Source organism: Martes martes (genome assembly GCF_963455335.1).
Source record: "Martes martes genome assembly, chromosome: 11".
NCBI lineage: Eukaryota > Metazoa > Chordata > Mammalia > Carnivora > Mustelidae > Martes > Martes martes.
Window position 1 is genome coordinate 86,895,018 of NC_137899.1, and position 27,866 is coordinate 86,922,883.

At 42.1% G+C, this 27,866-nt stretch overlaps 1 protein-coding gene across 1 annotated transcript; it reads left to right on the forward strand.

The window, feature by feature from the left end:
- Positions 1-542: 542 nt before the first annotated feature.
- LOC308352003 (uncharacterized protein) lies at positions 543-25,942 on the forward strand (the record flags this gene model as incomplete). Its single annotated transcript, XM_080818009.1, has 3 exons — positions 543-755; positions 23,451-23,575; positions 25,875-25,942. The coding sequence occupies 3 exons, from the start codon at positions 543-545 to the stop codon at positions 25,924-25,926; spliced, it is 390 nt and encodes a 129-aa protein (XP_080674135.1). The 3' UTR covers positions 25,927-25,942.
- Positions 25,943-27,866: the final 1,924 nt, after the last annotated feature.

Sequence of the window (27,866 nt, forward strand, 5' to 3'; positions counted from 1 at the left end):
ATCTCTTCTAATAATGCCCCCGATTTTTACCTACCTATCCAGTGCCTCCTTCTTCCATCCCTTTCCCTTTCTGTGCCTTTGCCTCCCAATTCAGCCCCCATACTGCCTGGGTACTTAGCTCAGGCCTCCCCCAATCCTCCCTCCCAGTCCTCCCTGCCCTGCAGCTCCCCCCACCCCCCTTTCCCAGCTCCGTCTCCCTTCTCAGCAACTCTCCCTCCTTACCTCTCTTTGACCTCCTTTATTCTCCTTCACAGCCTGGCCCTTGACTTCTCGGCCTCTTCTTTCCCTTCTTTACCTGCAGTGTCCTGCCCCTACTGGGGTCTCCTTCGCACCCTTTTCTCGGGTCCCATCCCTTCTGACGCCAAACCCCAGCATTCCTCAACGGCTCGGCCTGGTCGACTTTAGCCCGATTTTGCTCCCATGCCCCTGGGCTGGGAAACAAGTGTGCGGTGCAGAGTGGGGGCAAGAATCCCCCTCGGCGGTGGCCCCTGCCTCGCCCCCTCCGCCCCTCCCGAGTCCGGGTTGCGGCGCTTCCTGGGCGGATGGTTGGGACTCGCCGCAGCAGCTGCGGTTCTGCTGTGTCATGCAAGAAGGAGGCGGCGGCGGCGGCGGCGGCCGGAGCTGGAGGGGGAGGAGGGGAGGAACCTGATCTCTCCGGTAGCGAAGGGCTGGAGGCAAACACCGAGCTCCCCCAGAGCCGCCCGGGTGCAGGGAGGGCACCGCTACCCCGAGGGGCCCTCCCCGCGGGGCAGATGGTAAGTGGGGCGGCGCAGGTGGTCGCCTTGGGAAGGGAGCGCGCAGGGGGGCTGGGGGGGGGGTTAGGTGGGGAGGCGGGGAGAACTAGGAGTCACCCGGCCAAACTGAAGGAGCCAGTGTCTGGTCGAAAGGGACCAAGGCCATAATAGGATGATCAGCCAAACGCAGCAATAATTCTAATTCTAATTACATTCTAATAACACCCCGAAGCTGACCGAGGCTACAAAGAAGAGCTGTGCATCCCGAACCCAGAACAGAGCTAGAGCAATGATTCAGGGTTTGAGAACCATCGTCCCATCAGGCTTGGCGCTTTAGGGTACAGCTGAGTAGCAAAAGTCAGCATACACCATATTCCTATAGCCCGGCTGCGCTTTGTGGGTCGTCTTGTTTAAAACTAAGGAAGGGGATGGAAACCTGCCCAACCTCACTTTAGCCACCAAAATAATGCTCTTGGCCAGCGGCCTCGGACGAACAGCCTCTGGTGCAATTAAACAATCAATAGGAAAAATAGCTTCATTCCCCCTCACCACCCTCCTTCCTCAGGCTCCTTCCACCAAGATAATTTATTCTGCATAAAGGGGAAAGAAACCTGGGTGTTACAGTCCCTCCCACTCTAACCCCCCTCCAGCCTCCGCCTCACACAAACTGCCCACCCCACTATTCACCCCGCTTTCCGACTGTGATGGATGTCGCAGGAGGGGACTGCCTTAAACTCTCAGCCATTTCCCATCCATTGCCCTTTACCCACAGGGGATTTAGAAACAGAGAACCGGGAGCAGTGAATGTGGGGTCGGGGTGGACACATATGAGTTCTTTTACCTGAGAACAATTCTCAGGACAACTTTTTTTTTTTTTTTAATTCCTTCCCATTTTGCTCCTGGAAATTTCAAAGCACTTTCTGAAATATCATTCCTTTTCTTTCTTTCTTTCTTTTTTTTTTTTTTTAATGTCAGTCATACATTTAGAAGTAAGGGGTTGGCGGGATTAACTGAAAGGCTAATGACGGTCTCAAAAGCACATGCTGTTGCTAGGGAACTCAAGCTCATCCCGCTCCCTAACCACTAGCATGTTCAGTGGAAATCAAAGTTCTCAGGGTGTTATTAAAATGAGTGGCATTTGGTTCAAGGCGTTCTTCCTTGCTTTGTAGCATCCTGGGTTGTTATCGATTGCCTCACACCCACATATCTTGTTTTCCTAATTTGATTTCTGTATTTGCGTCACTGCCAGGGACACGCAGACTAGACCAGTCAGGTTCACTTCCTGTTTCTCAGAACTGTTTTATATTTGGTCTCCGTGCACTAGCTGGTAAAACATTATCAAACCGATCCTCTTGGAAAGAAAATCTGGGCTCTCCGTGAAAACAAATTATCCCAATTAAATTCTGATTCCTGTGGAAAACGTCATCATCTGAGGAATAAATTAGACTTCCAGTTGCCATTTGAGAAAGCCATTCTTGAAAGGTAAAGCCTAGAAAAATCCATCATCTTTATTTCTTTTAGAATCCTTGTTCCTCAGCGTTAGAACTAAAACAAACTCAAGCACAGAGCAGATTTAAGTATGATATTTCTAAAATGAAGCTCAAAAAAATACACATTGAAGCCGGGGAAATCATTTAGACTAAATAAAGCATGGAATTGAATGGAATCCAGGCCCCGGGAACAGACATAAGCTTGGGTTAGTTGGGGCGCTCAGAGAACAGAGTGTGATGACATGGCTACCCTACAAAATAGAGCCCATTACTTTATGTATTAATTGTCTCTTTTACCAATTCCACCTGGACGAGACGGCCTTGCTTTCTTTTTTAAGGTCCTTTCTTTTAATGACAAGAATACCACAAAGGCAATATCTTAAAAATAAGCGCTACGTAAAACATTAGGTGGGTTCTGATGTAGGTAATATTTTTAGATAGAAAATAAAAGGGTGCATGGTAGAAAGATCGGTCAACTGAAAGACAGAAATTTTCTCCTACTCGTCCTCTAAACTGGATGACCTTGGGCAAGCCATTATAGGTCTCCTCACCAGTTTCCTCTGAGAATCTTAATGAAAGTGCTGGACTAAAGATCTCTAAGGTTCCTTCCATTCATAAAGTTCTGTGATTACACTGAAGTCACTACATAAAAATTTCAATTTTAGCTGGATTTTGCAATGTTAAAATTTAACACTGAAACTGGAATGCCTATCCGTGAGACCTTGGGGGAGATGATAATGGGAAGTGATTTGCTGTTGATACATCATTTTTTAGTGCCAGTTGTCAGACAACCAAAATAAAATCAACCTTATTCCCAGTGTACTGAATCTCTGGTTCCCTGATGGTGGTATAGAAGCAACAGGTTAAGAGAAAGAATATAAAAAGTGCATGGAAAGATCTTTCAGTCGTTTCAGATTTAGTTAACCCAAGTACTTTGATGAACAAAACCACGGAGTGATGAGGAAGAGCTCTACAAGAAATAAATAATCAACCGAATCCTCATGGAGATAATAATCTATTTGTCTCTATTTTAATTAGTGATAGGCAAAAATACATCTAGCACAGATTTCCAAATTTTACAAGTTGAAGATGTTAAGAAGTAGCATGAGGAAATGTGAGATTTGTGCCACAGAGTAAAGAGCTGACTGATTTTATTCACCTGTTACTGAGTGCCTGCTATGTGCCAGGGACTGTGCTGGGCACTGGGAATACAAAACTGAATAGGACATCCTGCTCTAAAGGACCTTATAGGATTACGAGGGCATAGATGAGTTATGGCTGATCACACAACAGTGAGATGATATCAACAGGGACCTTATTAGAGGGGTACCTAGCCCTGCCTGAGTTTAGTTAGGGTCCCTCACCAGACAAGATGAGTTTGGAAATGAGTCTGGAAGGATAAGTAGAAGTAATCCAGATAAGTGGGCAAGTTAAAGAGAAATGTATTCCAGACAAAGAAAGTAGTATGTGTAAAGTCCTGGTAAAAATTGTGCCCAGAGAGTTGAAGGTGAGAGACAGTGCCCAGCAAGTGGTAGAGAGTCTCAGTTAAGTGCATTGTATGAATATGTGGTAAAAGTTCTAAAGGACATACCAAGAAAGATCAACAAGGTCTTGTATTAGGAAAGGTCTTACATACCTTCCTAAGAGGTTTCAACTTACCCTAAGGCCAATGGAGAGCCACCGATGAATTTGAAGGAGCACACTGAGGTGATCAAATGTCCATTTTAGAAAGAAGTTCACTCCAGTTTGGATAATGTATTAGGGTGATTAACACTATAAACAGGGAGACTAGTTAGGAGGTGGTTTTAGTATTACAGGAAAAAAAAATGATGGACATTTTAATATAGACAGCAAGAATGGAAATGGAGAAAAGGGAAGGATTCAGGAAATATTAAAGACAGACTCAACTGAATTTTATTATTGATTATATTTGCAAGATGAAGGAATAAGAGACTTATGGCTTAGGTTAAGTGGGAGGATCGTGGTACCCTTTGCTAAGATGGGGACTTCAAGAAAAACAGTAGGTTGAGGAGGGAAGGTAAGTAGTTTGATTTTGTCAGTGTTGAGTTTGAAATCTCTGTGAGGATATCAAAGTGAAGCTGTCTATACATAACTGAACAGGACAGTCTAGAACTCAAGAGATCTACGATGAGGACATCAGAATAAGTGATAGCTCATGGAAGTAGATGGAATCCCCAAGATGAAATCCCCAAGAGAAAAGATGAAGCAAAAGGAGAAGAGGACCTACTCTGGAACCTATTTAAATGCCAGCATTTGAAAGATGAGGCAAAAAAAAAAAAAAAAAAAAAGTGAGGACACAATGCTACAGGGGAAGAATATCCATAGAGGTTAGGAGGACCAGAAACAAGTTGTTTCAGAGAAGCCAAGGGAGGAAATGTCAACAGTATTAAATGCTAGAGAAAGGTCAAGAAAAATAAGGGCTTGGATTTTGGGACAAGGAGGTCATTGTGTTTGGCAAGAAGGAGTTTATCGGGATAATGGGGATAGGAGCAGATTATAATGGATTAAGGAGTGGATGGGAGTAGAGGAAGTAGAGAGAAGTAGTTGTTTTGGATAAGGACGATAGGGCAAGTAGGGAAGGAAAATAAAGGTATTGGGGAAAGAGTAAAATCATGGTCTGTGAGGTAAAGGCTGCATAAGGAAATGAGGAAATACTACAGCGATACACACTTCTTCATTCTTGGAGCCTTCTCCTTCAAACAGATGTCATCACCGCGCACTAGTTCTTCAAGCCAAAAAGCATGTAGATACTCATGGTTCTTCTCTTTTCCTTAGTTCTCATATCCACTCCATGAAGAATTTGGATCAACTCTACCTCCAAAACATTTCCAAAATATGTCTCTTTTGATCTCCACTGCCACCACGTAATACAAATATCATCTTCTGGTCTCCTATAATAGTGTTCTGGTTGGTTTTCCTGCTTCTACTCCTTTCCCTATCCTCACAGCTCATGTGACATAAATCATATCATATCAGCTTCTCTTCTCAGAATCCTTCCATGTCTTCTGATTGTACGTAGAATAGAGTTCAGACTCCTTTGCTGGCCTGTGAAGCCTTACAGGCCATCCCAGACCACCTCTTTAGTCTCATCTCCCACGCTGTCCTCCGACTTCAATCCCAATGGCCTTTTTTTCTTCTCCTCGAGCACAGCGGGTTTGCTCTTATTTTAAAGTGCCCAGCTCACATGTTTCCTTTTCCTGGAACACTCTTTTGGTCATTTCTGTCTGTTTGAATGTCACCTCCTCAGGTGCCTGGGTGGCTCAGTGGGTTAAGCCTCTGCCTTCGGCTTGGGTCATGATCTCAGGGTCCTGGGATCGAGTCCCACATCGGGCTCTCTGCTTGGCGGGGAGCCTGCTTCCTCCTCTCTCTCTGCCTGCCTCTCTGCCTACTTGTGATCTCTCTCTGTCAAATAAATAAGTAAAATCTTTAAAAAAAAAAAAAGTTACCTCCTCAAAGAGGCCCTTCCTGACCACCCTGATGAAAGTGTCCTTTGTCCACCTTTCCGGCCATCCTATGTATTTTTTTCATAGAAGTAAAACTTTATGACTACTTGGGGTTTATTTTGCTTATGGCTGATAATCCCTTCGAAATGTAAAGCCCATGAGGATTCCTGGCATATCATAGATACTTAAAAATATTCGTTGGATAAGTTTACAGAAGGAAAAAGAGAGGATCAATAATTATTAGAAATTAAAGGCATCAAGGATCCGAGCCTCATGCAGCTCAGGAATGATCCATCAATAATGATGGATGGCTACACTTTGAAGATTCCAGAAGTGGACCACTTACTAGCTGTGTGACCCTGGACATTCACATACTCTGAGCTTCACTTTGTGGTTTATATAACACATGCCTCGAAGGGCTGTTAGTAAAATTAAACGAAATAATACAGGTATGCATATGAGACTGATTGTCAAGCTATTTTCAGGAAGTCAGGACTTTTGCAAATCAATTCATAACTTTTTACATGTGAACTCTTCATGTGGGCTTCCTTAATGGAGTTAACATTCAATGTTTGCTTATTATTAGAAAAAATATTGGCTGGGGGCATCTGGGTAGCTCAGTTAGTTAAGCTTCTGATTCCTGATCTCTGCTCAGGTCATGATCTCGGAGTTGTGAGATTAAGCCCCATGTCCGGCTTTGCACTGGACATGGATCCTGCTTAAGATTCTCTCCTCTCTCTGCCCACCCCCCCCCACTTTAAAAAATTGGCTGAAGTGTAGCTTTTAAAAAATACTACGATTCCTGAGAGAACGTGGAAATTAGATTATTTGAGGAGAAATCAAAGCGCTCGTATAAATCAATAAGAAAAATACCAAAAACCTTGGAAAATTGAGTAAAGGAATAGCAAATAGGGTACAGTCAAGGAATCTTTAAAATCTGTAAAAATGCTCTCCCTTTCCCTTAACAAGAGGTATGCATATTATAACTGCAGTGAGGTGTATTTTCTACCAGGTTGACACAAATCAAAAAGTTTAATAGTATACGTGGCCAGGCTGGGAAGCAGGCACTTTTTGACATTGACAAGAGGAGTAAAAGTTGGTACAACCTCTGTGAACAACCTGCAGTATTTATCTAATTTTTAAATGTACAAACCCTTTGACCTAACAATTCCACTTTTTTTGTGTTTGTCCAGTAGATTTACCCACACATATCTTGAAGGATAACTTGTAGGATCTCCGCTGAAGCATTAATTATAGTAGTTAAAGACTGAAAACAGCTAAAATGTCCATCGATCGAGAAGTGGTTAAATAAATCATGGTACATTATATAGATGGGTGGTAGGCAGCTGTTAAAAATTGTGACTGGTAGACTGGTATGAAAAGATGTTCATGTTACATTATAAAATAAAATAAAATCTAATTGAAGAACAACATCTATTTTGTTAGCATTGTGGGTTTTTCATTTTAAGACTTGTTTTTTTTTTTTTTTTTTTTTTTTTTTTGCCTAAAAGACATTATCTGTGAGCAGATACAATAGAATGAGGCAAGAGCAGATGTGGCAAGACCAGTTGGGAATATATTATTTCAGATTTATGTGAGAGATGATGTTTTCCAGGACGGTAGTAGTAGGCATGCACAGGAAGAAAAATGACCAGAGTCAAGAGTTATTTTAAAGGACTTGAGGATTGAATGGAAATGGCCGGTTGTGGAGAGGGAGAGAGAGTCATGATTGACTCAAGAGGCTTGGCAAGATCTGATGTATGAGCAAAGGTGTCAGTTTCCGAGATGGAGAATCTTTGGATGGTAACAGAATTGTAGGGGAGATCAGAGTTCCGTAAGAGTGGAGATGTCTACTGCAGACTTCTGATATGGGGCCAAGGCTCAGAAGAGCTGCTGGGACTGGATTTATAAATTTGGGTAGAAGATTGCCTGAGGACAGTAGATAGAATAAAAATTTTTTAAAAAGCAGATCCAAGACTATATTCTGATCATTTCGAGATTGAATAGAAAGAAAGAGCTGACAATAGACATTGAGAAGCAGAAACCAGAAAAATAAAACCAGGAGACTATGGGACCAAAGAAACCGAGAGAAGACTATGTTGGGGAAGATCAGTTCACATTAAGTGTTGCCAAAAGGTCCTGGAAGATCACTGTAACTTGTTTCTCTTATAAATCCTTGTCCTGTGCCTCACGCATAATAAATGATCAATAAACTTCTGTTAAATTGGAAAGAAAGATAAAAAGATACAGAGAGAGGGAGAGAAAGAGGCAGAGATACAGAAAGATAATAGAATGTATCTTTGGGTCTCAAAAAAATACATAAGACAGGGACGCCTGGGTGGCTCAGTTGGTTAAGCAGCTGCCTTCGGCTCAGGTCATGATCCCAGCGTCCTGGGATCGAGTCCCACATCGGGCTCCTTGCTCGGCAGGGAGCCTGCTTCTCCCTCTGCCTCTGCCTGCCACTCTGTCTACTTGTGCTCACTCTCGCTCCTCTCTCTCTCGGACAAATAAATAAAAAAATAAAAAAAAAATTAAAAAAAAAATACATAAGACATATTCCCCTGAATTTTACTGCAAACCAGACTTGATCTCAGGAAAAATAAGGACGTTCTTCTCCCTCGGTTTTGCTCTTGACCCATCACATTGACTGAGCTCTCACAGTGCTATGCTCTTATGACGTTAAGTGACTCCCCAAAACATTCTGATAAGTACTATTCACCTGTGTCTGGTCATTCTGAGTCATTTTTGTCTTTATTTAGGTCCTGGGTGATGACAAAAAGAGCAATTTGCTTTTCCTCGTCTATCTCACTCCATCATACCACCTTGCATCAGTTGATGGAGTCTGGAGAATCCCTTTCTGTGCCACTACAGCTCTGTAATACACTGTAACCACTCACCAGGATGCCCAGCCCCAGTTTCCCATCAAAGACAAAGATGACTTTTTATCAGGAAGAGCTGTATCACCTTTTAGAGAAACCACCAGCTTCTCAGTCCGCAGAAAGGTGCTCCTGCCCTCAGGAGAGAATGTAGAGAATATCAAAAGAGAAATGGTTTTGACTTTGTCCTGAGAACATGGAAACCTGTTATGACCTTTCACTCCAGTGTCCTTGAATTAGAAACTAAAGTAACAGATGTAGTTTAAACAACATTTTAATGTTATGACATCCTGTATTATTTAGTTAGACTGGGGGTTGGCAAACTTTTTCTGTAAAGGGCCAGATGGGAAATAGTTTAGGCTTTGTGGGCCATCCTCTGTCCTAACTACTCAACCCTACCATTGTAGTGTGAAAGCCACCATAGATAATACGTAAATGAATGAGCATGGCTGGGTGTCAATTAAACTTTATTTATGGATCCCGAGGTTTGAATTTCATATAATTTTCACATGTTGCAAAGTATCATTTTTTAAAATAAAATCTTACTCAGCTACTTAAAAATGTGAAAACCATTCTTAACTCACAGACCATACAAAAACAAGGGGTGTGCTGGATTTGGCTTATGGGCAGTGGTTTGACAACCTCTGATTTAGACAAAAATGAAGATCATGTCATGAGAAAGATTTTTCAGATTCAGACTTCTGAAGAAAATAATCTGTTTTATGGATACCCCTTTATTTTAACTACTCAAATTTGAACATATAAACACGTTTGCCTTCACCTGACTTATTTGGGAATGACGTACATCTTCTTAGTTCAGTATCGATTTAAGATTTTGCTCCTTCTCTTCCTTGTAGTGAATAAATGTGGATGGATGTAGTATTTTTATAAAGCAAACTGAAGAATTCTTATTAGTCGACTATAAATACCCCAACCAAAAGAGGACATAGTAATTCTTTTTTGGGCAGGGTGGAGGGAACATAGTAATTCTAATCACATTTTTAAACTGCATTAATTCATCCAGTAAGTAAGCCGATCAGTGATCGGCTTCTTACATAGTGCAGTACTGAGTGTTACAGCATTTGAGATAAAAGTAGAAGATAGATGGATAAGTAGGTAGATACTTAGATGAAAAACCTAGTGGCTGATAGGTGTCAATAAGACTTGTTTGGATGAATCACAGTATAAATGAAGTCAGTGTAGTCACTTTAGCAACACATAGGTTGTTAGACAAAATCCAAGCTCTTATGTGTCCCAGATGTGTGACCTTAGGCTGATTACATAAACCATATAAGCCTCAGTTTTTTCTTTTTAAGATGGGGACAATAATACCTACCTCTCAAGGATGCTGTGGCCATTAAATAAGCTCGTGTAAGGTTAATTAGCTAGTGTGGTATCTGGTACACGGTAAATCATCAGTAAATGCTAGCTGCATTGTATTACGCCAATATGAAGCTCTATCATTTGTTCAAAAGAAGCACACAACCAAAGGCAAAGCAGAGGGGGCGCCTGGGTGGCTCCGTGGGTTAAGCCTCTGCCTTCAACTCAGTTCATGATCCCAGGGTTCTGGGATCAAGCCCGGCATCTGGCTCTCTGCTTAGCCGGGAGTCTGCTTTCCCCCACCCCCACCCCACCGCCTGCCTCTCTGCCTACTTGTGATCTCTGTCAAATAAATAAATTTAAAAATTAAAAAAAAAAAAAGGCAAAGCAGAGGAGCCTTGTGAGTTAAGAACTTATGAACACAAATAGAAACCCACAGACCTGAGGGTTAATGCCTGGTAGAGAAGATTTGGGTGAAAATAAAAGCAGAAGTGACCTTGTCACAGGAGCATATAGTAAAGCAGCTGGTCCAGTTGTCTTTGCCTTCCTTAGTGACCAGGCTGGATTGTCTACAGAGATCCACCTACGTAGGTCTAGCTCCCTGACCTCCCAGACACCTAAACACCATTCTGACTGGGGACAAAATGTATCAACAGCATCAGCCCCTGCAACTTGCTTCCTTCCAGTTCTGGACTGCCGTGAGCCTCAGACACCTGTAGGTCCCTCCCGTTCTGCCTTCTGCTCCTATGTTTGTCCAGTTCTGGGCTTCCACCTTGACCTCCACACCTTCAGTTTCTGGTCATTCTGCATTACATCCCAGTCTTCCTGTAGATTTGGGACCTCCTCCTGAGCCCTGGTCGTCTCTACCATGACTCTGACATTTGTTTAGCGTATCTCAGACCAGTCCTCTTCCCTAGAGGGCTGTATTCTGCTGCCCACACCCCTGTTGGCAATCTCCTTAAACTATGGTACACATTGGCCACACCCTTCATGCTGGACTGCCTGGTATTAATAGCTTCTTGAACTTTACCTTGGTAAGAGACACCACCCTTGAAGAGCCTAGCTGCCCTAATCCAAGCCAGCTTCTGTATTCACAGCCCACGCCCCGGGGAGTACTCCTCACTCCAGTCTTGGCTTATGCTCTCTCTCCACTAGCCGTGTGTTGTCAGGCCTTGTGATCCCGTTATGGCAACATTAATAATGCTTTCCCAATACAAATGACACAATTATTGGCATGGGGTCATGATGCAGGGGTAATGAAGAACTTCAACATCCACTGACAAGCTCGTTCTGCTGAAAAGAGCATCAAATAAAGTTGGCACGACTTAAATCTAAACTAATTGCTTACTGAAAAGGTACTATTCTATGCTTAATTCTTACCAGCTAAGAAGAATGTGTTGGTGAAGTGAAAGTGACACGCAACTTAAAATAAGTGACCACGGCATCCTTGAACTTGTAATAGCCTGAGAAGGCAATTCCGCACTTGCTAACTTGACACAAAGAAGACTTGAGCAAGTTAAGTGAAAAGATGGACATGAGGTTCTGTCTGGCCAGGAACTAGGAAAGAATATAAAAGAGGAATACAATGACTTGAAATTTAAATTTTTATAAAACCAGGGCCCCTGGGTGGCTCAGTCAAGTGCCTGACTCTTATTTACAGCTCTAGTCATGGTCTCAGTGTTGTGAGATTGAGCCCTGTGTTGGGCTCTGTGCTCAGCTCAGGTTCTGCTCGGGATTCTCTCTCTCCCACGGCCCCTCCTCCTGCTCCCTCCCCCTGCTTCCTCTCAATAAATACATAAATACATAAATAAAATCCTTACGTTTTAAAAAAAAACGTGATTTCAATGAAGAAAAGGGAGCATCTAAAAAAGATCAATGTGGCTGCTTAAGAAATATTCTGATAAACTCATACGTTTAAAGGACACATACAGAAGGCAGAAGTAGGGCCTTGTTCAAAGGAAAGGCTCAGGCCCGTGAAAATAATGCAGGAGGGCTAATGTCCAGAGACAACTGGGGTCTGCAAAAAGTACTGAGGACAATAAATGGGTTTTTGTTTGTTTTTTTGCTTATGTTTATCGTCAGAATGGTAATGAAGACAGGGTAGTACTGTTGAATGGGGCAGACCATCTAATACGCAGAGCTAAGAAACACAATCATTCCACTACGGTACTTCCTAGATTACAAGGTACAAACTCCCCCCCTTCACATTTTTAATATTTCCAGAATCAGGATGTATCTTCAATATATATGTTTAATGTGGTAGTGTTTGGGGGGAGGGCTCTAAAAACAATAACTAAACGGTGGTGCATGATACAATAAATTGCTCTTAGAATAGAATTTTTATTTTTTTTGAAGATTTATTTATTTTGGAGACAGAGCATGTGTGTGAGCAGCGGGCAGGGCTCAGGGAGAGGGAGAGAACCTCAGGCAGACTACCCACTGAGTGGGGAGCCTGACGTGGGGCTTGATCCCACAACCCTGAGATCATGACCTGAAATCAAGAGTCTGATGCCTAACTGACTGAGCCACCCAAGTGCCCCTGGAATAGAATTTTTTAAATGGCATTTTATTGACTTAGCTCTGCTGGTATCACTCACACTCAGCAGATGAGGGTCCACTTTGTGTCCTGGAAGGCCAGTGGCCATGGAAGGCCAGTGGCCACGAAAGGTAGGAAAAGACCAGAAAGCAGTTTGGAGGCCACATTCAGAAGTGTGTTGCCCCATGGGGGGGAGCAGAGAAAGGCTGATAAGCACGAATGAAGAATAAAAGAGTCAAAAATATTAGAGATAGGACTGAGGCAAGATAAGAAAATTGGTCAGAACCTCTAAGAAGGAAGAAAGAGACACTGCTGGCCCACAGAAGCTAAGTCCCCGGACGGGCACATCACAAGAGGGGAGAGGGATGATGTCTTAGCTCAAGCTGCCATAATAAATACCATAGACTGGGTGACTTAAAAAAAGACTTATTTCTCACAGTTCTAGAGGCTAAGAAGTCCAAGATCAAGGCACCAGCAGATCTGGTATCTGGTGAGAGGCCATTCATTCCCTAGTTTATAGATAACCACCTTCTTGTGTACCTACATGTATAGAGAGATCATCTCTTTTGCGTCTTTCCTTGTAAGACCACTAATCCCATTCATGGGGCCTGATAGATGATGGTTTGCCCTGGACAGGGCATCTTGAACCATGACCAGCTCATAGTATGTGGGCACACCTGTGTCTCGCTGCTTCTGAATCACCGTGGTGATCAACTTAAGGCTCCCGTGCTCCAGTATCCAAATTAGAAGATGTTTAGGTTAAGATAGAGATCTGTGCTCACAGACCAGGAAAAGACATTGCAAAGTGATAGAAGTAACTCCCTGAGTTAAAAGGAGATAAAGGAAAAGAAAAGAAAAGAGAAAAGAAAAAAAGACAAAGAATGGCCCAAATACATAACCAGAAAACAATGCAGCCAAAAAACCAGTGATTTTAGCAGAATAAATTCAGGGGAAGAGTTGGGGATATGATCTACTTCTACTGGGTCTATGGAACCCATATTAAAGAAGAATTTCGTAGAACCTATAGATCATTCTGCCATGAAGGAAATTTTTCCAACCACATATGATTAGACCTTTAGAAACCATGAAGTATCCAGGTGGTCCCTATGTAGCTTGAATGTAAAGAGTTTAGCACCTGGGGAAGGGACGATGTCTTTTCATGATTTTTAACTCTTAGTTTCTACCATGTTAATAGTGATAAAACATGTACGTTTTTAAATGGCAGGGAATTTCTCACTTTCTACTAAAAAACAATAATCTTGATACTCAAAAATATATTCCTTACCTTGTCTTCTCAAATGCTTCCCCCTTTCCCAGCTGCTGCTTCCTTTGGGACATCCATGTAGTCCTGGGAAAGCTGACTCCACCTCTATATCCAGGAGGTAGGACATGATAGATTGTCCTAAGCCAATCAATGAATAATCAGTGAATTTCATTTCCTTTGCCCCAGTGACTGCTTCAGGTAGGAGCATGTGACCTAAGTCAGTCCAATGAAAGAGAATGTCAGGACTTTTGCTAGAAATGGCGGAACAAAGATAATTTGCTTCAGGAGGTAAATGCGGAGCTTTTAACCCTGGGAAGTCTTGGCCGCCATCTTGGGACCACAAGGAGAGTCTATTAAGAATGGAGCTATCTATCACCAGGGATTAAAGCAAATAAATGAAAAGGGAACCTTCGTGTACTCTCTACATTGTGTGAGTCACCTGGAAAACGTGACCTTGAAGCCTTTGAACTTTTCACTTATGGGAGCCAATAAATAATATTTTTTGTTTAAACCAATTTGAGTTCAATTTTCTGTTTCTCGAAACCAAAGATTCTGTTTGATTCAAAAGAATGAATAACATGGCTAAGAAGGAATGGAATACATTCCAGATGGGTTAAAGAGTGAAATGTGGAAAATGTCCCGTACAAGAGAATTTATATGTGTTGATGAAAGTGGTGTAAGCATTTCTTTTTTTTTTTTTAAGATTTTATTTATTTATTTGAGATAGAGCAAGAGAAAGAATACATGAGTGTGGGAAAGCGGGGGGGGGGGGGGGAGAAACAGTCTCTCCACTGAGCAGGGAGCCCAATGTAGCACTCTATCCCAGGACCTTGGGATCATGACCTGGGCTGAAGGCAGATGCTTAACTGACTGAACCACCCCGGTGCCCCAAGCACTTCTTGACCTTTACATGGTAAAGTCCTCATGAGAAAAGAAGTAAAGGCTTATGGTTTATAAAAGAAAAACAATTATAGATTTGACTACTTAAATCTTTTTAATTTATGTAGATAAAAACCGTACTACAAACAGATAAATGAGAGATTCTAGAACTTTTGCAATTATATATGATATATATATAAATATATATATATATATATATATATATATATATGGCAAAGAGCTGTGTCCTTAATATATAAAGACCTCTTGCAAACATGTAAGAAGAATACATCTCAAAAGAATAGGTAAAGAACATGAGAAGGTGGGGGGGGAGGAATTCAATCGGTCAATTAAAATGAAAGCAGTCCAATCTCACTAGTAACTAGAGAGACACAGATCAGTGTAAAACCGGATGTCTTTGTGCCTAGCAAATTATCAGGAACTTTAAAATGATATCTTGCCTGGCTAAAGATACAGGGAAATAAGCACCACCATACAATATTGGGCATGGAAACTGGTTCAAGCATTCTAGACAGCAATTTGGCATTATGTATCAGAAACCCTAACCTATCCAAACCATATAACATGGTCATTTCATTTAAAAGTTTTAAATATTTGATACATTATTTACCTGGAGGTTTCTAAGTGGTCATAATAAATCTACCACTTAATATGTGCAAGGGTCTATGCAAACATAACTTTGCATCTATAATCTCAGTTCATCTTCTCCAACACCCAGAAACACAAGTACAGCTATCATCCCCATTTTACAGATGAGGAAACCAAGGCTCAGGATGTTTCATAAATGTACTTCTGATTAGATGACAAGTAAGTAGTGGAGCTGGGTTTCGGTCACAGAAAGTCTGGTTTCAGAGCCCTCGTGCTTCACTGTTATACTTAATATTCTTTGGGCCCTTGGCTCAAATTCTGCTCAATTTATTTTTTTCTTTTGAAAGGAAGATTTGTTAATCTTGAGTTACAACTTAAAAGGCATACTTCTGCTAAGAATACAAAGCTGAGAAAATGGAAGAGAAAGAAGGCAAGAAAACCAACATTTATTGAGTCCATGTGATACATTGGAATGTGCTACCCTCCCTGAAGCCACAGAACCACTTTGCAATGTAGTTACAATGATCCCTGTTTCACTGATAAGTTGAGACAGAAAGATCATGACACGACCAAGGTCACTGAGCTACGTAGCAAAACCAGAATTCCAATTTACATCTGCTTGACTCCTAAGTCCTTGCTCTTTTTGCTATTGGCTAATAAAAACCAAATGTACAAATACAATATTTAGTGGGGAAAAATAAACTTCTGCAATTGGCTTTAAGAAGTCAATTGTATAAATAAGAATTGGGAGACCTATTTTAGGTGCACAAGATCTCAGGATTTGGGTTGATTGTGAAGTACCACGAATAAGTATTGGAACTGTCCGAATACTCCTATAGTCTCAGAAACAGAAACAGAAAAACCATGTCCTGGAGAGGCGCAAGAATGTTCCAGCTGGTTTGTACATTGCTTATACCAGATAAGGAAAATTGAGATTAATTCTGAGTGCCACATTTTAAAAGGACAGACTGCAATGGATGTCCAGAGGAGACCAGCCAGTTGGTAACAAAATATGTCTATGCAAGTATACACATGTAAAGATTGGATTATGTCACAAAAATTCAATGAGAAGACCCAGAAGGTAGCTGAAAACCACCCTCAGTGAGCTGAAGTACAGCTGTATGGAAGAAATTCTTCTTACATTGTTTGTGACTCCAGAGGACAGGGAGCTGTCATTAGAAGGATGCAGATTTGGGCCAGTTAATGAAAAATCAAAACATGCCCATACCCTGCATATCTTTGTAGGCATTTAATGCCCAGCACTGCATTTAGACATAGCAGGCATTCTGCATATATGTATTGAACTGAACTGAATGTTTGATTGCTGCTCCAAAACTCAACGAGTTTGCCTTGTAGGGTAGTGACATGTGAGCAGAAGCTAGCTGGCAACCTGCTGTAACAGAGACTCCCATTCCCATAAAAAGAAATTCCTACACCTTGCGCCACTCCACCTCTTTCCCAGCCATTCCCTGCTTCCCTCCCAGCCCGACTTGAAAGAGGAGACCTTCCTCCGTCCATGCCAGCCTGACTTTTAACTCTCCAGAGTATGTGCTCATCAGATCTAATCACCAAACATAACCCTCTCACTCCTCCCGATGCAGAGAGAACTGCGGGTCATTTCCTCCCGGAGGGGTTCTTCTCCCTTTCCTTACAGAGCTCCCCTAGCCCATTGTCACGCTACCTTTCCGCTCCTCCTCAGCCTCCTCCCCTGACAACTGCCTGCACGATTTTTCTTTGATCACTCTCCTTCCCGTTTTCTCTCCCCAGGACATCCCATCCATTCTGAGGACTTAACTACCATTGAACACTGACTTCTGAACCCACACACTCAGTCCAAACCTCTTTCCTGATCTGCAGACCTGTCTCATCCGCCACTGGTGTCTTAAAATCACTGCAAACGTAACGTTACCCATCATCCCCAACACACGTGCTCTCCTTCCCCCATTTAACGTAATGTCATTACACATCAACCTTGGCCTCTCTCCCCTGCTCCCAAACTCCTATCTAATCAATAACCATGTCCTCAATACTGCTTCTAAATCTCCCTTGGATTTGTCACTACTTTTCATCCCACTGCTGCTATGGTGATTCAGACCTTAATCCCTTCCTTAGACTATTACAGGGGCCTTCTAATTGGCTTTCTAGGCTCCCGTCTCCCCTTATTCTAACACAGCCTTCCTCTTGCCAACTAAAGTTTTATTCTTTTTTTTAATGTGAATGACCACATCTCTGCCCTATTTAAGAGCCTCTGGTAATTACCTATCGTCTTTAGTATCAAATCGAAATTCCTTACCTAAATCAAACTTCTTCATGATAAGGCTACAACCCACCTTGCTATAGTCATTTTCAGCTCACAGCAGACTTGCCTCTTCTTTCTGAACACAGTTTGCCTTTTCACAACTTTGTACCCTTTTTCTTCCTGTTCTCGTTGGGAAAAGGCCAGTCCTCTACACTTGGCCAACCCATCTCCTCCTTCAGTGCCCAACCCAAACTTCAGCATCTCTAGGAAAAAATAAATAAATAAATCCCTTTTATAGTCCAAGTCAGACATCAGGGCAAGAGATGTGGTATTTAAAGCAATGGACTGGGGATGCCTGATTGGCTCACTTGGTGGAGCACATGGCTCTTGATCTCGGAGTTGTGAGTTCAAGCCCCACATTGGGTGGAGATGACTTAAAAATAAAATCTTTTAAAAATAAATAAATAGGGGCACCTGGGTGGCCCAGTTGTTAAGCATCTGCCTTTGGCTCAGGTCATGATCCCAGGGTTCTGGGATCGAGCCCCACATCAGACTCCTTGGTCAGCGGGGAGCCTGCTTCTTCCTCTCCCACTCCCCCTGCTTGTGTTTCCTCTCTCACTGTCTCTCTGTCTGCCAAATATATAAATAAAAAATCTTAATTAAAAAAAATAATACAAATAAATAAATAAAATAAAGTGATGGACTGGATGGGTAATTGTAGAGAAGTAAGCCCAGGGGAGCTTCCAGCATTCAGAAATCAGGAAGGACCCAGCAAAAGAGATTGAGAAGGAACACAGGATGAGGTAGGAGGAAAGTCAGTGTGTTAGGATGGAAGTCAAGTAAAGAAAATGTTTCAGCCAGAAGGCAGTGAACATCTGTGCCAAGAAGCTGCTGAGAGCACAGTAAGGTGAGGATGGACAATCGACGCTCAGATAGGACAACCTAGAAGTCACTGTGACCCTCTCATGTGTGTTTTCAGTGAAGTAATGGGGAACAAAGGGCAGATTGAACTGGCTTCAAGAGATAGAAATGAGGAAGTAGATGTTTGTTGAATGGGTAAAGTATTGGATGAATGAAGAAATGATGTCTTAGAGAGGATTCCATAATTGGTCAGGAACCAAAATAGATGAGTTATTTTGAACTCTCAGTCTCTGAAAAATTTCCAAATAGAATCAAGGATGCAATTGCATGATGCAAAGCTTTTCTTAAGTGACAAGGGAATTCAGAGTAAGAGGAAGCAAGCAGCAGAGTTATTCCAGGGAAGGTTCCATGTGAGTTCTGTAGTGATCCCTTTTTATCAACTGCTGACCCAGTTCATGAAGACCTTCGTGCAGGACGTCTCAGAGGCTCCAGGGAAGAGCAGTCCCTGCAGGCACTTACGTGCAACGTATTCGGAGACTCTTTCCAAACACCTTTTGCTAGTGTGTGGGGCTGCTGTAAGAAGCCTGTAAGCCCAGCTCCCATTCCTTTGGAGGCTGGGCTGCACCACAACTGAATGATGAGAAAGAGGTGAGCAGGAAAAACCTGACCCATCCAACATAGTGCATTGAAAGTGCTGTTTGGGGGAATATTTCTATATAAATTTTTATACTGAAATAATAATGGAGATGGGCTAAGTGATCACCTATAGTTGAGGAAGAGGGAGGATGTTCTTACCTGCCACCCCCTGGAGTATAATAGTAATGAAACGTGGAGAATACAGACTTTGGGTAGACTAGACCCAAGCTTTGATTCTGTGACGTTCCTCAAGTGGTCAGAGTCTTAAAGGGCACTTTGGTGTCGATCCCATGTAGAATGTCTTTTTACTTCCATGACTGAGGACAAATAGCCTCGGGACCCTAGATTTCCCTTTACAGAATCATCTGTGGTGAAGTCCAGGGCTTGGATTGTGAAATAGAACCCACCATAGAATAGTCGATGAACCTCCTGTCATATCAGGTTTCCCGCAGTTCCCCAAATGCATAGGGTGCTCCTGTTTTCCTGTTCATGCCTTTGCCCGTGCTGTGTCCTCTACATGGAATACCCGAATCCCTTTTTCCTGGCATGCTGAGATCTAGGACCACCTTCTGAAGGAGGCCTTCCTCATCCTCTCAGACACAAACCGATCCCCTCTCAATGCTCCTCAAACTATTTTCATGTATCATTCCATGTCCATACCCACCGCACAGAACTACGGTTGTTTACTTCTCTGGCTGTTACCCTTACTGGGCTGAGTTCCTTGAAGTCAGTGATGTGGTCTTCTTTCTGTTTTTATTCTTTGCGTCTAGAATAGTGCCTGTACATTTTGGGCACACACTCACTGTTTTGAATGGATGTATGAATGCTTGATGGCATTAATGAATGAATGAAAGAATGAATGCATGAAAAGATCAGAAAAAATGTTATCCCCCCAAAAGAAGCTAATAAACGCAAAAAAGTGCCATTGGCTTTACATATAAGCACAATTTGGGCAGGTAAGGGTCCTTTTGAAATCCAGCTGAGATGATAAGATCATCACAACATAATGTGTATGAAGAAGAGATATTACAATCGACTAGTAATATGTCTAGCACAGGTTGGTGAGAACTGTGCTGATTGAAAGCAGAGTTGTGTAGTGAAATTGATTATTTTTGATCTAGATTTGAGACAGAGAGTTGATCTGTAGAACACATGAACATTTTGGTGTTTGTTTTTTCTTTTAAGCAAGATATTTTTCATCTTAAAATGTAAGGGCAATGTATACCTTAATAAACTGTTTATCTAAAGCAGGGCTTCCTTGTGGAAGGAAGGAAGGAATCAGCTGTTATACCTCTAAAATGGAAGCTATGTGTTACATCGAACTGGCTATTTTATCCCAATATGCCTTGGTTTCTCTCATGCATACTTTGTAAAACGGTAATAACCCTTACTAGTATTTACATTATAAAAATGTTGTTACTGTAAATTAGATAGTATAAAATGGGTTATGATGTCTTCCCTGAAAGACATACACTATACACAAATGAGGTATTATTATTATTTAGTTTTTCCTTTTCAATCTCTTTAAATGAGAATTAGATGACGACTCGGCTTTAAAGCAGTATCGGGTGGGTAAATGATTATTGACTGAAGTGAAATGAAAAAAAAAAATCTTTAGCTGAAAACTCAGTGTAGCCAGTCTGCGCACAAGGCAAAAATATTTTATTTGTCTGTGATGTTCATCACTGTTTTTATCACCTCTCCGCGCTGTAATCACAAACTGATGACAGTGAAGGCTTTCTGTTCAGTCATCGTGAGCATTTTTGAGAACATGGACGTCCTGGAATGATTACAGTTTGGCAACATTGTTTCAACTAATCAAACCACCAAGCTAGTTTTGTTATTGATTTAGGGCCTAAATGAACTTTGGCAGGCCTTTCCTTCCTCCCCTGGTTCTTAGGCTCAGGGATGCCTATTCACTACAACTTTACAGGTTAGTTGCTGCCAATGCCTCTGTGTTCCCCATTTGCACCCCCCTAGGCCAGAGCTTGTCTAGCTTCCTCTTGCAATACAGCATTATTGCAGAAGAAAGGTTGTGGAAATAAGATTTGGGAACTTGTGCATGTTGGGAACTTGAGTTCACGTCACGAAGGGCTGAAAGTACACACTGGAAAGATTCGGGATAACAGAGACAGTGGGATGGACTCACTGTCCAGCATAACTGTACCTGGCTTCCTGTGAGTGTGAGCAAGGGCTTCAGCCCATTTCCAATTCTTGGTGCTTGCTGTTAGACAACTCCCCCCACCGCCTCACTCCTCCCCTCACGTCCAAACCCCTTACAGTGTTTCTCCATTATGTATTGGCTCACCTTCACTCCCTAGGACCAACCTTCAGCATTGTTGACAGCGGTGGTCATCTGTTTTCCACCTGACCCATGTATTTTGACTTCTGGATTTTGTTCTCAGAGAGGCCCCCTGCTTGGATGGCGGTCTGGCCAGCTGTGGGGCCAGCTGCCTTCTCCAGACTCCAAGGTGACCAAATTTCTCTCTTCTCCTTCTAACTGGCCCCAATACATAAGCTCTTGCAAGAAATGAATGATAATGATCATGTGACAACTATATCGGACCAGATTTTTACCTGTGGTGGGCAGCTCAGAGAGGCCAGGTTACATCAAACACCACGGTGGGCCTGAGGTCCAGGAAAACTGTGCGGGCCCTCGAGGCCTTGAGAAGGATCAGGTGCCGAGGAAGAGCTGGGTGCAGAGCAGAGAAGGCAGATTGGGTTTACTCTACAGTTTTAGCCACATCCAGGACTGGTGGTGGAACCAAGGGCCCCCACACAGGGCATGCCTGCAAGCAAGGGTGCTGCTCGGTAGGAGTTGAGCTACAGGTGACTATAGGTGGTGAGGAAGCCTTTGTGGCAGCCCTCTTTTCTTCCCTTGGGGAAGAAAATCGAGAGATTATATCTTCCATTTGTAAGGCAAACTTTCTGAAATAGCTGTGTAGATGTTGTTCACTGGCTGTATTTGTTCCTCAATTCATATGACCTGGCTTCTGCCTCCACTGGCCTTTCTTGCCCACCCACTCGGGCATCTCCTCAGTCCTCACCCCATGACTGCTTCTCAGCCTTCTTCTTGATCTTTTGACAACATTTGCCTTTGTTGACCACAACCTACTTGTTGAACCGTGCTTTTCCTTTGTCTTCTGTGATACCTCACATTCTTGTTTCCCTTGTCTCCCTCTGACTGCACCTTCATACTCTCTCTCTCTCTCTCTTTTTTTTTTTTTTTTTTTTTTTTTGAGGAAACTTTGCCCATCTCTTAAGGTCGGTTTTCCTCTTGGGCTCTCTTGAGCCTTTTCTCTTCCCCGATGCTCACTCAGGGTATCTCGTTCATCAGTGTGGATTCTATCATTGCCTGTCATGTACTGATGATTCCTACACCTGAATCCTCAGACTTCTAGACCAAACTACCGGCTGCTACACGGCCAGTGTTCTCCAGGCATCACACACCAAACATGATCTGGTCTGAACTGGATGCTTCTCCACAGCTCCTCTGTTTTGTGTTTCCATTTTGCTGTTCCAGTGACTGACACCGCTTTCTACGCAGGTGGTCAAGCTGTCTACCCAGGTTGTCAAGCCAAACATCTGAGCAGCAGTCTTGACTTTTGCCGGTCAAAACTCGAACATCCAAATGATCACACATCTTAGAGACCATCTCCTCTGTGACACAGCTTGTATGCTTCTGAATAATTTGGTCCCACTTACCTTTCCAATCCCATCTCTGACCGCTCTGTCTCAGCTATGCTGAGCTCACGTTCAGTGCTCAGACGCCCAGCAAGCACAGTCATTTCTGTGACGTCCCAAATATGCATCCGCCGTACCCTCCACCTGAAACAGACTTGCCCCATTTCTTTTTATTTTTTAAGATTTTATTTATTTGTTTGAGACAGAGAGAGAGAAAAGAGAGACAGAGAGTCCATGAGTGAGGCGAGAAGCGCAGAGTGAGAAGGAGAAACAGGCTCCCCCCAAGCAGGGAGCCCAACGTGGGGCTTGATCCCTGGAAGCATGACCCAAACCTAAGTCAGATGCTTAACTGACTGAGCCACCCAGGCACCCCATCCATTTCTTTTTTTTAAACCAACTCCGTCATACCTTGGAAGTCCCCACATACAAGTCTCTAACTTTCAATTCTCCCAAAGTCTGGGTCAGATGACCATCCTAGAGCTCTTGGTACACTTCTTTATCAGAGCTTCCTTTCCTATTTCTAGCTTGTCTTCTACTATAAGCTCTACTCTAAGGCCCCTGGAAGCAGGGATCATATTTATCCTATTCATCTTTGTATTCCTAGTACCAACACAGTCATTGGTACAAAATAAATGCTCAATGAATGAGGGAATATAAATGTTAAAAGCATCATTGTGAGAATACAAATTTTGAACCAGAAGATGCAATTACCTGGGACTTATCAAATCCCTCTAATATCACAAGGAATTAAAGATTATCTAAAACTCTTTAGAAGAGTTTATCAACATCAGCATCATGAGCAGAGAGCAGTTAATAGAGGTAGATTTCACATCTGCCCCTGGTGGGCTTCTTTTCCAGAATTCGGTATCCAGATTCTCTGAGCCATATTTTGGAATCAGCCGAGCATCCCGTCCTCCCGAATTTTCATACATTACTGGATTCATAACCCACTCCATACTTGAGAAGATGGGGATTGGAATAAGGTAAGGGTTAGCTTCTCTGTTTTTCAATGCTTCAATTCTCCTCTCTGGAGTCTTCGTCAAGAGGTGTGACTGGTTTCCCTTCTAGTCTTGACGGCCTCACAATGTTTGACTATCCTATACATATGAAGAAATGTGAAGTTTCTTGAGGAATAATGTCCTTTCAAATACATTCTTTTTTGTTTCATGACTGCTTACATTCTTCATATCGTTCTACCAATTTTTTCTTAACGTGAGTCCACATAAAAGAAAGTGGACTTCGGAAAATGAACTTGCCGCCCACTTCAGGACACTTTTTGGTCCAGATGCACTCTAAGAATATAGGACATGAGCAATGAAATTATACTTCAAAAACAATTCGGCATTAGCCATACTGTGTATGGACCACCCCCCATTCCATCCACTGTCAATTTTCCGTAGCCCCGTACCTGCTTTAGCTCTTCATTAGAAGACCTTAGTATTATTTATTTTTTAAAATGTATTATCTGTCTCCTCTACTAGAATGTCAGCTTGCTAAGGGCAGGGATTTTGTTTTATTCCCCACTCTACACTCAGCACAGGGAATAGTAACTGATACACGGTAGGCACTCAATAAATATTTGTTGATTAAATGAGTGAGGCATGTTTAAAAAATTTCTTAAGAGGCTGATGTACACCTAGGTCTCTAGGGGTCTAATGCAGGTCTGGTTTTCAGCCCCATCCCCCTTAACACTTTCATTGATGACAATGATAATAACATTGATAATAACATTGATGCCGTGATAAATTGATAGATGACACACCAACTGGAAAGGATAACACATGAGCTGGATGATACTGTCAGGATCTCCCCCTGCCCCCTGACTGAATCCTGACAAAATGTAATAATGAATCACATCTAACAATATAAAGTTTAATAGTGACAAGTGTCAAGTACTCAAAGATTCAAAATCCAATTGTATAAGTAGAAATTGGGGGCGAGATGTCTTACAGTTGCTCATGTAGGAAGGTTTAAGTCTCCTGTAGATTGCTAGTAGATGATGAGTCAACACAGTGTGATGTCCTTCAAAAAAAAATCAATCTTTTGCTATATTAATAGAAATACAGTGTTCAGGTGGGGAAGTCGTTCTCTAGTACTCACTTGTGATCAGGCCACATTTGTTCTGTGTTATAAATCCTGATCTTCAACCTGTAAGAAAGACAGTGATAAACAAAAGATTATTGAAGGAGAATAAAAAAGGATGAGGGATCTGGTAAATAGTGTCATATAAAAATGATTCAAGAATTTAAGATTGTGTGTGGGTATGTGAGGATGGAGATGATGGCTAGCATATGTAGCTACCTTCCAAAGTTAGAGGGGCTATCCTGCAGAGGAGAGATGAGATTTCTTCTGAGTAATCCCAAGTGACAGATGGAGAACCCCTGAGTGGAAGACGTAAGCGTGTGTATTTCAACCCAACAATTAATTAGCCTTGCCCATCAGTCAAGTCGATAACTGTTCATAGTAAGTTCCCTGACCCTCATGGTACTGAAGCAGAATCCAGGCATTCCTGCCCCATTTGTTGGGTATATATGTGATGGGAGTTCAAACACTGGGGTGAAGGACCAGATTGATCACAGGAGCAAACGCATATAGAGTGCCTGCTATAGGGCAGGTACCATCAAACATGATTAATGTGGATTGTTACGTTTAATACTCATATCAGTCCTACTAGTTCCAACTTACAGATGAGAAGAGTGAAGCTCAGAGGGGTTAAACAACTTGCCCAAGGTCTTACACCTTGTACAAAGCAGAGCAAGGACTTGAACTTAAGCAGTCACATCTCTGACCTTAATTATTATTTTATAAACGATTCCCACTTCTAGAAAACCATTCCTTCCCACCCTGATGTTCTATCACTCTAATGAAGTAACCAACCCAGGGAGCTTATTATCTCTAGTAGTAAATGATTTTCTAATAAATAGTTTCTTTCAAATATAGTATGCAGGGACTAAATTCTTCTGGGCATTTGCCACTTGTGGCTCACCATATGGAGCCCAGCATAGGACCTGCCACACAAAAGGTGCTCAATAAAAATTTTTTTAAGCAAAAAAAAAAAAAAAAAAAAAAGAGTGTAACCACACAAATTGGCTGCATTGGAAATGACAAAAATCTCAATATATTGTGCCAGGGTAGGAACAAGAGAATTTCTGGGTGGTCTACTGAGGACATTTGTCAGAAAGTGGTAATCCATCATTTTCTAGCAAAGGCCTTGATAATTCCTGCTCAGTTTGGACAATATTCATTCCAACAAATATTTATCGAGTGCCTGTCCTATGCTAGGTGTGACCAACATGCTGAGGGTCCAGAGGTGAATCAGAGGATGTACTGTTAGTGGGGGAGATGGACAGGTAAGCAAATTCTTACAATACAATGTGACAAGTGCTGTCGCAGGAATATGTATGCGTATGTGTGTTTTTCAAGTATTACAGAAGCACAGAACTAATTCTGCTTGGTTGAAAGAGTTGCCTGATACTTGATCACATTTCAAAAATAATTGCCACGTACTTATATAAGCTTATTTGGTCTTCATAAAGACCACGTGAGGTCCGCAATCCTTTTTTGTACAGAAGATGAAATAAAGTTTCATAGAGGTTAGGTGACTTCCCCCAAGGTCATGCAGCTGGGAAGAATAATTGCTGGCATTTAGTGCATGCTTAAGCTCTGCTTTAAGCCCTATTAAGACATTTTTTAAAAAAAAGATTTACTTATTTATTTTAGAGAGAGAGTATGTAGGGGGGAGGGGCAGAGGGAAAGAGAGAATCTGAAGCAGACTCCAGGCTGAGCGCAGAGCCCGACGTGAGGCTCCTCTCAGGACCCTGAGATTACGACCTGAGCCAAAAACCAAGAGTGGGATGCTTAACCAACTGTGCCACCCAGGCACCCCAGCCCTGTTAAGACATTTAATCCTCACAACTACTCTCTGAGGCTCTTATTGATATCACGGCAATTTTAGAAATGGGAAAACTGGGCACAAGATTTAAATGACTTGCCTAGAGTCATATAGCTAGAAAGTGGAAAACGAGGATTTGTATCTCCACATTCTGGCTTTCTCAGGCACACACTTACCCACCGAGATAAATTACCTTTAACTGGTTCCCTAAAGAGCTGGAACTCACCTGGAGTCTGACTCCAAGTTCAGTTGCCTTTCAAGTGACCTTGCCTTTTAAGCCATATTGCATCCAAATGAAAAGAAGTGCTGTGTGCCTGGGTATAAGGAGAGGTCCTGTGGGTTGGGTATCCTCAGAAGCGTTTTGGGAGCGGTGTGGTAAAATCTAGAATATGCGTTAGTTGTGTACACAGAGTTTTTCAGGGCGGCCAAAATTTGGCTTGTTGTTGTTCAGGTCAGCACTCTGAACTCTAGGGACGATGATTGGTTACTCATAGGAACTAGCCACCAACACTTAGCCCACAGCTCTTTTTAAACCAAGTTTAAATTTTTTAAAAGAAGATGACAGGATGTAAAACATTAAGAATGAAGCAAGTTAAATTCAATACCTTATAAATAAGCAAGAATGGAGTTACAGAAAAGGAGAAATGAAGCACATAATTGCTTAAATTGTGCAAGCCTTTTCTCTATAATAAAAATTCTTGAATTGAAAAATAGTTCAATCCAATATTATTGTGCTTTAATAATTAAGTTGAGTTGGCTCTGTGGCAAATCTGAGAAAGAATTGGTTATTAAAATGAGTGAAGTGGATTACCCTTCCCTCAATAATTACTACTTCAGCTGATGTGAATATGACCCAGGCAATGGAGTCGACTGCATTTTTTAAGACATACATCTCTCCCGATTTTTGGAGTTTTGATCATTTTAAAATTAGCTGCAGGCTGGAATTTCTGTGGTAGGTGGAGAGGCAGAAAGGGTCAATGTTCTTCAGCATTCATTCCTTCGAAGCAGGTGGGATTTGGGGTTTTGTTTGGTTTCTAGTGTTTTGTTTTGTCCTTTACGGAGACCTGGTAGATTCACTGATTATCTTGGCCTTTGTGTTTATGGATTTCTCTTTTCTTGGCTTCAGGTCCTTGGAAACATTTGTTTTGATGATGGCAGGAGGGTTAGTCATGTTTTATTTTTGTTGTTCCTATTTATTTTTAAAATCCTTTCGTTCAAGGCAACTTACAAGGTATTGTGTAACCTGCATTTATGTCTCCACAAATAAAATACTCTTAGAAGTAAATTCTAATACAACCTTAGAGGGGTAGTTAATAATTTGATGCCCAGTTCATGTGCATCAGAATGAATCTGTAGTGTTAGCAGCTAGAATAAGGGTATGC